General features: G+C 33.9%; 3 protein-coding genes across 3 annotated transcripts in view; all 3 read right to left on the minus strand.

Annotated features, from left to right (window-relative positions):
- The window catches only part of LOC102582631 (LRR receptor-like serine/threonine-protein kinase GSO1), a 4,055-nt gene extending 1,864 nt beyond the window's left edge, over positions 1-2,191 (minus strand). Inside the window, exon 1 of the mRNA XM_006367077.2 lies at positions 1,299-2,191. Within this exon, the coding sequence (XP_006367139.2) occupies positions 1,299-2,142 (844 nt within the window). The 5' untranslated portion in view covers positions 2,143-2,191. The remainder of the gene's footprint in view (positions 1-1,298) is intronic.
- Positions 2,192-4,140: 1,949 nt separating this feature from the next.
- On the minus strand, positions 4,141-12,284 carry LOC107057760 (probable LRR receptor-like serine/threonine-protein kinase At3g47570). The gene is made up of 3 exons (XM_015305264.1): positions 11,711-12,284; positions 4,618-5,029; positions 4,141-4,510 (listed from the first exon to the last, which is right to left on the minus strand). The coding sequence occupies exons 1-3, from the start codon at positions 12,245-12,247 to the stop codon at positions 4,440-4,442; spliced, it is 1,020 nt and encodes a 339-aa protein (XP_015160750.1). The 5' UTR covers positions 12,248-12,284; the 3' UTR covers positions 4,141-4,439.
- On the minus strand, positions 4,457-6,753 carry LOC107058968 (putative receptor-like protein kinase At3g47110). The gene is made up of 2 exons (XM_015305265.1): positions 6,675-6,753; positions 4,457-6,597 (listed from the first exon to the last, which is right to left on the minus strand). The coding sequence occupies exons 1-2, from the start codon at positions 6,709-6,711 to the stop codon at positions 6,095-6,097; spliced, it is 540 nt and encodes a 179-aa protein (XP_015160751.1). The 5' UTR covers positions 6,712-6,753; the 3' UTR covers positions 4,457-6,094.
- Positions 12,285-12,442: the final 158 nt, after the last annotated feature.

Consider the following 12,442-nt stretch of genomic DNA (forward strand, 5'->3'; position numbering starts at 1 on the left):
CTTACAATTGCAAATCATAGAGTTGATAAATCAGATAACAAAAACGTATACTAAAAATATAATATCATAATATGAAAACTAATATAAGAGAAAAATATTAAAACTATTGAGAGAATAAATCTCCCCATAAACTAAACTCTTAAACGTCTACATTGTGGATGCTATTGAGTTGCGTTATGGGAATAGGGATCTTCAATTTATAGATCTCCAAACTTTTCCTCTAAGGAAAGAATAAACCAAATATGGAAGAAAAATATATTTCCTTTCATGAAAAGTAAATACATTTTTGGTAATGTTTTGTCTTTTCTTTTAGGAAAAACTAACTTCAAATAAGGTAAGAAAATCAGGGCAAAACCCTAACACGTACTTTACTCAAAACATTTTTACGTTTTTGTCAAAGCATGAAGAATTCTAAGAGATGAAATTCAATGCACACAACATTCATTGTAAATGAATATAGGACATTTAAAATTAGTCTAACCAATTTAGACTTCTCCAATTGAACTACTATAAAATAGTATAAATACCACTCCTTTTCCTCAAATGGATAAAGGAAGTTGAAAAACTAAATTTCATATGACAGTCAAATTACTCGAAGGTAAATGGCAACTATCCATCCAATTATTTTACAAGATGGTAAAGTTAGTTTCATCATTTAGACAGAATATGTAGTAACAATTTGGCTAATTCTCATTCTTTATTTATGAAAAAGATATTTTTTTTTGGCCTTACATATTGTAAATTATAATAGGATGTTATCTACTTCGATTGATTTGTCGATACTATCATCTAGACAACTTTTTTAGATTTGTGTAATACAATAATTATATCTATTTCTTTGCTATTTGTTGTAATTGACACTTTAAATTATATTGTAATTTTTTTTTGGACAACATGTGAAGTTTCATGTACTATGAGGAAAAAGGTGACCTTTATTTGAGAAGTTTTATATACGCTGCAGATTTTAATAGGAGTATGCCAATAACATCTGTTAGCCCATACATATGAGATAAGAATATACATATATTAATTTGTGTTTATAATTATAGTATTTTAAAATACTAAATATTATCATTTTTTATTTTATTTGGAGAAGAGATACTTTGTTGTCATATTTTAATTTGTTATTGGTATCCAAGAGTATATTCCAATTATTTGAACTATTTTTTGTTTGAAAATGAACGATATTCATGTAATTTAATTATAAATCTATTTTAATACAATGATAATTTGAAACAATTTATATCAATTTAGATGAACACACGTGTCCAGAAACTAGAAAGATAAAACATATATACCTGTGAAATGGTTGGATCCGAGATACAATATCTGCAAGTTACTCAATCTTCCAATTTCACTATGTATTGGTCCATCAAAATCATTTTCAAATAGAGACAAAATTTGCAATTGTGAACAATTTGACAAGCTTGTAGGCATATGACCATGAAGTTTGTTTCCAGATAGATAAAGTTTTTTGAGTATCGGGAGACCATTGCATAAACCATTGGGAAGATTTCCTGATAAGCTATTGTTTGTAAATGCAATGACTTGGATACTAGAAATATTGAAAATTGTGAATGGTATAGAACCCGTAAGCATATTATATTGTATGGACAACAATTTCAGGTTGTGAAGATTGCCAATCTCTTCCGGGATGTTTCCTTCAAGTAAATTGTCAGATATTACTAAAGTCTCCAACCTTGAGGCATTCGAGAGTGACGGGGGAATGAAACCAGTGAAACTATTTCTTTGAAGATTTAAAACTTGAAGTTGTTCTAAAAACCCAAACCAAGAAGGAATTTCCCCTCTGAATTTGTTTAAACTTAACTTAAGAAACTTAAGCCGACGTAAGCGTACCATTTCTTGAGGCAAATTTCCATGGAAATTGTTCCTTCCCAAATCAAGAGAAACAAGAAATGTGAGGTTTCCAAAATCACGAGGAATCCTGCCGGTAAGAGCCATGTCGGAAAGATTCAAGGACTTCACTCTCTGGTGACGGTAGTCACAAGTGACTCCTACCCAATGACAAACATAAATAGTAGGAGACCAACTTTCATCCAAGTAATGAAAAGGATCGGAACTAATTTGAGATTTCAAAGAGAGAAGAGCTAATTGATCAGTCGTAATGTTGGTTTGGGTCATAACATAGTGAAGCAACAAGAGTATTGTCAAGAGGAAAAATGTAAAGGCTTTCTCCATTATATTAGTGCAAATATTAATAGAAAAATGATATGGCAAGTAACAAGTGGTATTGAGGCTTTAAATAGCAATGAGATCAACATGATTATTATTTTTTTTTAAAAGAAATTACTTTTATTTATTCATATCAATACTAATACTACCAAATCAATCAGAAATGTAAAATGGTGCAAAAATTCTCCTAATCATCCGAAGGCTTGTGCAAGTCAACTAAAGTCTCTTATTTTCTCTATAATTGTGTGGTGAAATGTAGTGCTACTTTTAGCAACTTAGATTATACGTCGGAAAAATATTTGTTAGACTGTGAGGATATATATGCATCATATTTTTAATGAGGGGTATATTTTTTCGTTTTCTTTTTTAAAATAAATTAATACACAACATTAATTTGTATTGGCTATTATCATTTTAGGGAATTTTCCAGGTTATGTGGGTCCAAAGACTTGTCAAAATTGGTTAGGACCAAATATACATCAAGTTTTGGAAACCATAAATGTGGTGGCAAAGTTATTCATCTATTTAGTCCAAAGACTTCCCAAGTTGCCTTCTACTAAAGGTATGTCCACTAGCTAGCTAGCTATATCGAGAAGTGAAACGGGTCCAAAATGATTTGAGATTTTACGGAAAAAAGAGTTAACTTGTATAATTTGTGATAGTTCAGATAAAATATACAAACACATGATAGTTCATGTATGAATCTTGCAAAAAAATAAAAATAAAATACATCATTGTTTTGATCATTATTGCTTCTCACTTAGGAGATAAAATGTACAAAATGAGATATTTGGGAGATGTTTGACTAAGCTTATAGGCTCGTTAAACTAACTTAGAAATCATTTTTTTAGCTATGTACTTGTTTAGTAAACATTCAAAGTACTTATAAACTAAAATCAACAAAGTCATAAGTTGGTCATCCATAACTTATTAATTTTTAGCTTAAGAACACTTTTGATTTGATCAAGTCTTTTACTATTTTGTCCTTCATTTTTAAAAATTCTCAAAAAAAGAAAAGAAAAAGAAATCCAATATAAAACTCGTAACTTCCTCTTCACTAAGTATACATCGTTCCTCTATTTCTTTACAAGCATTGGCGGAGCCAGATATTTCATCAAGGGTGTTCAAGATTATTATTTTTTAACAAGTGAGCTGAATGTTATTTGTTTAACCTAGGGATTCTACCATGAATGATCTCAACATTTATCAATATCAAATATAAACAATCAAGTTTTTTTTCTCTCTTTTTGATGCATTGACTTTTTTTATGTGGCACACCCCGTGACTCCACGCAGTTGAGGCGCGTAGGAGATATTTGGATGCCACATAAGTCAAAAAGGTGTCCAAAATCACAAAAAAAAATGAGTTCAAGGGGTAATAGGACCTTAGTTTAATTAAGGTGTGTCTCTGAGATTTGGGTCTTCTACCTTTTCCCATTAATTTGTATTGGTTGTGATTGTTTTAGGAAAAATTTCCAAGTTTCGTGGGTCCTAAAGATTTGACAAACTGAAGAAGACCAAAATCAACCAAGTCTTGCAAACGTAAATGTGGGGCAAAGATGTACATCTAATTAACTTGTTCAAAAGATGCTCAAAGTTATATTTAAAGGCCATAATATATAAACATGACTCTTAATTTGACTTCAGCTGATAACTATGCCCTTTAACTTTGGGTGTGCACAACTAGCCACTTAAACTTGTATAAAATAGAACAAATAAATACATTTGTCCTACGTAATGACAATTTTGTGTCCTACGTGGCATCTTATAGGTATTATGTCACTTAGGACACATGTGTCTATTTCTTCAATTTAATACAAGTATAAGTGTCTACCTAATATGTAAGTTGAAGCCAATTTTTTTATTCAGAGATATTTTTATAAATTTCTATTCTTGAAAATAAAAAAACAACGTTAATTTGTATGGATTTTATCGTTTGAAGACTTGACCAATTGGACAACCAAGTCTTGCAATTTTATTTTTTTTTAAAGAAAAACTTTAAACTTGTGCGTAGAGTTCGTGCCACAATGTACAAATGGATACTTGACACATACGCATTATAATTTGGGTGAAATATATTCAATTGGCCACCCTTGAGCCTTGGGACAAGTTGTTCTTAAGTAGCACCAAAACATCATCTCTCTTCAGCATGTACTTCTCGACTAAATCATCTGCAGCACTGCCATAAGTTTGTGGGTGATACGCTGTACTCATACCCAGAGAGGTGCCCTGGAGTCTATTAATTTCCTACCAAAAAGAGTGAAGAAATCTCGGATACCTGTCACATTCTATTGACACTAGTCCATCCAGCCCATACTCTACAGTCAAACAATTAATTAAAAGATGCAATATACTTTCTTGATTGGAAAAAAAAAGAATAAGAGGAAAAATCAATGTTCAAATTAGCAAAAATAAAGAGATGTACCCCGTGCTATATAACCAAATGTTGCTAAGGTTTTTGTGTATAAATCACTCTCATCTTGACCAAGCAGTTTTGAAATACCAAAGTCGCTTAGGTGGGCAACCATATCCACATCCAGCAAGACGTTACTAGGCTTCAGATCACAGTGAATCACGGGAGAGGAGCATCCATGATGAAAATATTCCAACGCACATGCCACATCTATCATAATGCTTAGTCTCTGTCTGATGTCTAGGAAGTAGTTGTGCGAATACAAATACTTGTCAAGACTTCCATTAGGCATATACTCGAGCACTAAAGCCTTAAAATCAAGGTTGGAGCAACTAGTGATGACTTTCACGAGATTCCTGTGGCGAAGGCTGCGTAAAACTTCACATTCTGTATCAAAACTCTTGAATGCCGCTTCCAGTTGCAGATTGAACACTTTAACTGCAATGGCAGTCCCACTCCTGAGAACGCCTTTTTAAACAGAGCCAAAACTTCCAGAACCAATCAGATTACTCTCGCTAAGCGAATCAGTTGCTTGGAGCAGTTCATAGTATGAAATTCTTTCCGTTGTTGCCATAGACAATGAATCAGTTTGCTGAGGAGATCTTTTACCTCTTCTATACCTTATCCATACAAACACAAGGGTAATAGGAACAAATACAAGTGCAATTCCCAGCATAAGATTTTTTTTCCTATTTGACCTATGCTTTGATGAAGTGGGGCATGGAGGGACGCTAAATCTTGAAGAACCACACAATGCTTCATTGTTGATGAAAAAAAGACTCGAGACGTTCTTGAAAGGACCCGCCGAGGGTATTTCGCCGTGCAATTTGTTGTCAGAAACATTGAAATACTTGAGGTATTGAAGTTTCTCCAAAGACATAGGAATGATTCCTGATATATTAGTATGAGAAAGGTCTAGGAATTCCAAACCTACCATGTTGCTCATTGAGTCAGGTATAGATCCTTGCAACTTGTTGTGTCTCAAAGAAAGATGCACCAGATTTTGCAATCCTCCAATTTCTCTTGGAATTCCATTTGAGAATTGATTCATCTACAAATCCATCTGTATCACAGATTTTAGATTTCCAATTTCCGGAGGTAAAGAACCAACCATGTTGTTTGATGATAAGTCAAGAACCACTAAATCTTTCAGATTTCCTAAGCTTGTTGGTATATTGGAACTCAATTTATTGGATTTCAGATATATCTCTCTAAGGGAGGTAACGTTCCCTAAACAATTTGGAATAGATCCTGAAAGTTGATTTTGAGTGAAGTCTATCAAAACCCAAATAATGCAATTTACATATATGATCTCCAATAAATCCTGTAAGTTTGTTGTATTCAAAATGCATACGCTGAAGGTTACTCAAGTTCTGAGTTGATGATGGAATTGATCCAATTAAGTTATTATAAGAAAGATCAAGGTCTAATAAGCTGCTTAAGTTTCCAACTTCATTTGGAATCTGGCCGTTGATCTTGCAAGCAGTGGCTAAAAAATTACAAGAGATATGGAGAAGTTCCCTACGGAGACTGGAAGCATGCCATTTAGAGGGTTGAAAGATAGATAAAGAGATGTTAAATTTCTGCAATTGGTTAAGGAAGTGAGGAAGCTTAAAAATGAATCACTGGTTAAATTGTTTCCCCCCAAGTTTAGGAAGCGTAGATGAGTCAAATATCCAAGAGAATTGGGAATCAATCCTGTGAGTTTGTTGTATGAAAGCTCTAGATTAGTAAGCTTTGAACAATTGGAGATAGAATAAGGAATAGTCCCAACGAGATTGGTTAAGCGACTCAGATAAAGCTCTTCAATGTTGGGTAAGATAGAACCTATGTTTGGTTGGATGGTCCCTGGTAGATTGTTGGCTGAAAGATCAATTGCTCTCATCCCTGATATGTTGAACATCTCCATATCAAGTGAACCACTAAAACTATTAAACTGAAGACCAAGTTTCTCCAACTCAACGAGATTTCTTATCTCTTTGGGTATTTCACCTGTCAACACATGAAGAAAGATTTAAGTTTACTAACTAGCTAGTTCAATACAGATTGCTATCACTTTGAATACGTACCAACAAACCTATTTTCGTTAAGATATAAAACTTGCATCTTGGTTAAGTTGACAATCTCCCGTGGTAAGGATCCTTTGAGATTGTTCCTCCATAGTGAAACAAAATGCAACGAGGATGGGAGTGAACCAGTGAAACTATTATTTCTAAGACTTACATATTGAAGTTGGTGTAAAAGCCTAAACCAAGAAGGAATTTCCCCTCTGAATTTGTTCAAACTTAAGCCGACGCAAGTGTGCCATTTCTTGAGGCAAATTTCCCTGGAAGTTGTTGCTTCCCAAGTCAAGAGAAACAAGAAATGTGAGGTTTCCAAAATTACGGGGAATCCTCCCTATAAGAGCCATGTTGGAAAAATTCAAGGCCTTCACTCGCTGGTGGCGAGAACCACAAGTGACTCCTACCCAATGACAAACAGAAATATTGAGAGACCAACTTTCATCCAAGTAATGGAAAGGGTCGGAACTAATTTGAGATTTCAAAGAGAGAAGAGTTAATTGATCCGTAGAAACGTTGGTACGAGTCATGGTTGAACTAGGCATAACATAGTGAAGCAACAAGAGTAGTGTTAAGAGAAAAGATCTTAAGGCTTTCTCCATATGTAAAAATATTAGTAGGAAAGTGTTTATGAGACTTTTCTTTCTAATCTTTTTTTAAAGGGACTTTTCTTCATGCATACTAAACTATTAAACAAAAAAAATGTGTCTACATTGGTTGTTGTCAGTTTGATTTCAAGTACTGTTGAAACCCCTCATTTTAGATAAGTAGATAAATTAGCAAAACTTTCCATTGTCTTGTTGTTGTTGTTGTTTTCACTTAATTTGTTGAGGATGATAAAAAGGACAATAAAGAATGTGAATCTACCAAGTCTTGCTTTCATTTTCTCTATAGTAAATATTCTGTGGTTTAAAGTTGTGCTACATGACTACATCTAATTTTCTTTTATATATTTTATTTATTAGAAATGGAAAGCTTCCGAGTGCAATGTTGAAAGACCAATTTGCCCTGCAACAACTTTACCTTTCACTTAAAGTTGGGCTACATGACTACATTAAATTTATTTTTCTCCTTCTATAAATTTTGTTAGAGTAACTAAGTAACAATACTGAAAAGTGGTGAGCGTTTGACCTCAGACAAGTAGATTGTCTCTAAAAAAATTAATTTATGTTGTTGTGGTGTACATTTTTGACGGTCTTAACTTATTTATAACTAATATTGATTATCGAAAACTTTTATATAATTTGTTTTTAACGAGTTATTCTAACCATAAAATTATCAGTTCTATATTTTTCATGTACAAAAAAAAAGAGAAAAAAGTATGTTTCATCGCTACATAAAAACATCACTCAGTTTTAACAAGACAATTATATATTGCATAATGTTTATGTTCTCTAATTCATGTGAAGGTATTTGATTAGATAGTGCATAATTATAAAAAAAAATATATATATATATAAAGACTTTTAAAATTTATAGTGTAAAACAAATTATAAAAAAATTATAGCAATAATTATTTCATTAATGTTAAAATGAGAGATTTAACATCATATTTTTATTAAATATGAAAAGCTGTCATCCTTCTTGATACCAAGTAGAAAAGAAAACAAGCCACAAAAATAGAGATGAAAAGAGTATAAATTTGAATTAGTATTTCACTAACTTTTTTTTTTCCAGTAATAACCCATGGGGCCATTTTATTTAACTAGTTTTCGAACACGTGCAGTGCACGTGTATTCCAGGCTAAGTAATAGTTTATTAAAATAATATTAGAATAAATGTGTGATGAGTTATATGAACTTTGAAAGGGATAAGTTACCTTTTGTCTGAATTAAACTTCATAGTCCTTTCATATTTAACAACAAAAATCCCCTAATCAGATGAATCTGGAAAAGGAAAGCATCTGCTTAGACAAAACCTTCCTCAAAGATGCATACTCTCATGTTTGATCGAACTTGTGGCGCCACACTTTCTTGTTTTTGGAAGCTTAACCGATCTGGGTAAGCGTCTTCTTCTTCAATTTTTGGACTTTGTAACTTCTTCTTTCATGATTAAGATCCATCCTTTACATTGTAGCTAAGTACAAAGTATGAAAATGAGTTGAAATCAAGGTCTTTTAATCTCTCAGTTGAAAGTGTGCCCTGCGTGTGAATTGAAATTCCAGTGGCTTCAAATGTGTGACCAGATGTATAACTTATTTTGCCTCATTCGAATTGAGCTCTTTTTATTTGAAAAAAATAGCTCTGCCCTTTGTATTGACGTATTTTTTATCTGCAAAAATATAAACTGTCTCTCCAGTAGGCTATTAGTCTTGTTGTAAATTGGACCGAAGTGAACTCGTGTGAATTCTCGCTATGTTAGAAATCTGAATTTGAATTCTTCCATATCGTATTCACTTATCATGATGTTGGCTAGTGTCTAAAAAAGGCCTTTGATCAAATGATAAAAAGAAAATTCCCCTTCCTTGATGTTGTGTTGCTGTGAAATCCTTTTAGTTTTGATCCTTAAGTTTGGCACTAGTTGTTTTTCAAGGTTTAGGATTTTCCTGGGTAGTTCGGTGAAAATGGAAAAACTCAATCTACCTTCCCTATCCAAAGCTAGATTAGCCATGTAATCCGCCAATGTATTCCCTTCCCTATAAACATGTTGGATCCTAACTTGACATTGAAGTGCTAGAGCCTTGATATCACTTACTAGAATAGCAATATGCCAAGGCACTTCCCAAATTCCGGCTAGTATCTTCACCAAACTTAAATAATCTGTTTTGATGCATACCTTATCGAGACATATGGCAACACAGTGATAAATTGCTTCTTTGATTGCAATTGCCTCTGCCTCAATGTTGGTGCATTCATTGATTTCTTCCCCTTGAGCGTAGATTAGATCCCCTTTATGATTTCTCAAGCAAAACCCATAATCACTTCTACCTGGATTACCCCTTGATGCTCCATCAGTGTTGCATTTTAGGGTACCTAACTCAGGTGGTTTCCAATCTCCATATGTCATTGCTAACTCTATAAATCAGACTGTTTGTAACTCATCCTTCTTCCATGTTTGATACTACTCCTTCTTTTCCATAAATACCATAGAATAATTGTTGGTACTGCAGTGATAATAGGTCTTAGCTTTAGGATTATGGCAACACCAACATTGAGATACAAGTTGAATTCCAATATTTTGCAAGACTTCATCTATTGGAATTCTAAACTTCCATAGTCTCCAAAGGAAAAATGACATTTTGAAAGGCAATTTGTTAATCCACATATGCTTAAAATTGTCTTCCTTTTCCTCTTTCAGTCTTATGTATCCCCAAGCACTCTTCACAGAGAATCTCCCCGTTGTTTCCAGCATCCACTTTGCCTGGTCAATATCACTACTAATATCTGGAGGTGGTATGTTTCTAATAATATGCTGCACATACTCCTCTGGCATACAATCCCTTCGCTCATGTATATTCCATCCTTCCATCCCTGCGAAAGTGTTGACCTCTATTTCCTCTTCCTCGGCTTCTGGTAAGACATGATAAAGTGATCCCAAGCCTGTCCAATTGTCGTACCAGATGTATTTCACTAACTTCTATCACATTTCAAAAAAAAGAAATAATTTAGTACTTCTTATTCATATTTTTATAGCATATAGAATAAAATTTTGGGGCCTTCAATTTGGGGGTCTAATTGTTTTTTTTTTTTTTCACCTGGGGTCTAATTGTCTAAAACACTTGATTTAGTGGATTTCCCATTCAACCGACACTGACAACATATAATTTGCGGAAGACTTAGAATATTTTTTCTCTATCTCAACACTCTCTTTCACTACACTAATCTCAATATAAACACGATATAATACTTTTCATCTTTTACCCTCTATGTTTTCTTATATATAAAATAATGAAAGACCTTCACTATTTATAGAAAGATTATAGGGTAATAAATGAAATGTTGCACAATCACATTTCACATGATTAAATATTGAAATGCATTTTGCTCCAACACATTACATAAGAATACTGCGCAAAATTAAAGGTAAAAGAACACAAACTCACTCATCCTCTGCATCAGTAAAAAGCACAAAACAAAGGATAGAAGCACTGAACTCATTCTGTTTCAAGATTTGCCGGTAATCAAATGAAATAGTGATATTTATTGCAACCATCTAGAATTTCTGAAAACTGAATCATGCACAAATCAAGTGCTAAAAAAAACAGAAGCAATCTTTACATGAATCCAAAAATTTAGCAAACAAGTGATTGATTTGTAACAAGAGATTCTGAGAAAATGCTCAACATGTAAGAAGTTGAATCTTGATCTTCTGTAGCATCCCTACAACATCTTTCATGTTTGTCCTTCTTGCCGGAGATTCAGCACAACAATCTAATGCCACTTTCATGATTGATGCCACAACATCTAGCTCCTTCTGTAAGCAATTATCCATTGGTACTGTTATCAAATTGGCATCTACAACGTCCATTACTGCCTCGGGGAGTGAATAACTCACCCATTGCTTCAAGCTAAGATCTCCCTCAAAATCACTAGGCTTTCTCCTAGTAAATGTTTCCAGCAACATAATCCCGTAACAATAGACATCACATTTTAATGACACCAGTCCATCCATTCCATACTCTACAGGGAAACAATTAATTTAAATAGGCAATATACTTTCTTGATTGGAAAAAAAAAAAAGACGAAAAATCAATGTTCAAATTAGCAAAAACAAAGAGACGCACCCGGTGCAATATAACCAAATGTTGCTAAGGTTTTTGTGTATAAATCACTCTCATCTTCACCAAGCAGTTTTGAAATACCAAAGTCGCTTAGGTGGGCAACCACATCCTCGTCCAGCAAGACGTTACTAGGCTTCAGATCACAGTGAATCACGGGTAACGAGCACCCATGATGGAGATATTCTAACGTGCATGCTACATCTATCATAATGCTTAGTCTCTGCCTGATGTCTAGGAAGTAGTTGTGCGAATACAAATACTTGTCAAGACTTCCATTAGGCATATACTCGAGCACTAAACTCTTGAATGCCGCTTCCAGTTGCAGATTGAACACTTTAACTGCAATGGCAGTCCCACTCCTGAGAACGCCTTTGTAAACAGAGCCAAAACTTCCAGAACCAATCAGATTAGTACTCTCGCTAAGTGAATCAGTTGCTTGGAGTAGTTCATAGTATGAAATTCTTTCCGTTGTTGCGATAGACAATGAATCAGCTCGTTGAGGAACTCTTTTACCTCTTCTATACCTAATCCATACGAACACAAAGGCAATAGGAACAAATACAAGTGCAATTCCCAGCATAAGAAATAGAGCAAACATTTGTTTCCTATTTGATCTGTGCTTTGATGAAGTGGGGCATCGCGGGACACTAAATCTTGAAGAACCACACAATGCTTCATTGTCGATGAAAAACTGACTCGAGAGGTTCTTGAAAGGACCCCCCGAGGGTATTTCACCATACAATTTGTTGTCAGAAACATTGAAATACTTGAGGTATTGAAGTTTCTCCAAAGACATGGGAATGATTCCTGTTATATTATTATGAGAAAGGTCTAGGAATTCCAAGCCTACCATGTTTCTCATTGAGTCAGGTATAGATCCTTGCAACTTGTTGTGTCGCAAAAAATTGATTCATTGACAGATCCATATAATTCACAGCCTTTAGATTTCCAATTTCCGGAGGTAAAGAACCACAGATCCATCTGTATCACAGCTTTTAGATTTCCAATTTCCGGAGGTAAAGAACCAACCATGTTGTTTGATGACAAGTTAAGAACC

This window comes from Solanum tuberosum, unplaced genomic scaffold (assembly GCF_000226075.1).
Source record: "Solanum tuberosum cultivar DM 1-3 516 R44 unplaced genomic scaffold, SolTub_3.0 scf00731, whole genome shotgun sequence".
Classification (NCBI taxonomy): domain Eukaryota; kingdom Viridiplantae; phylum Streptophyta; class Magnoliopsida; order Solanales; family Solanaceae; genus Solanum; species Solanum tuberosum.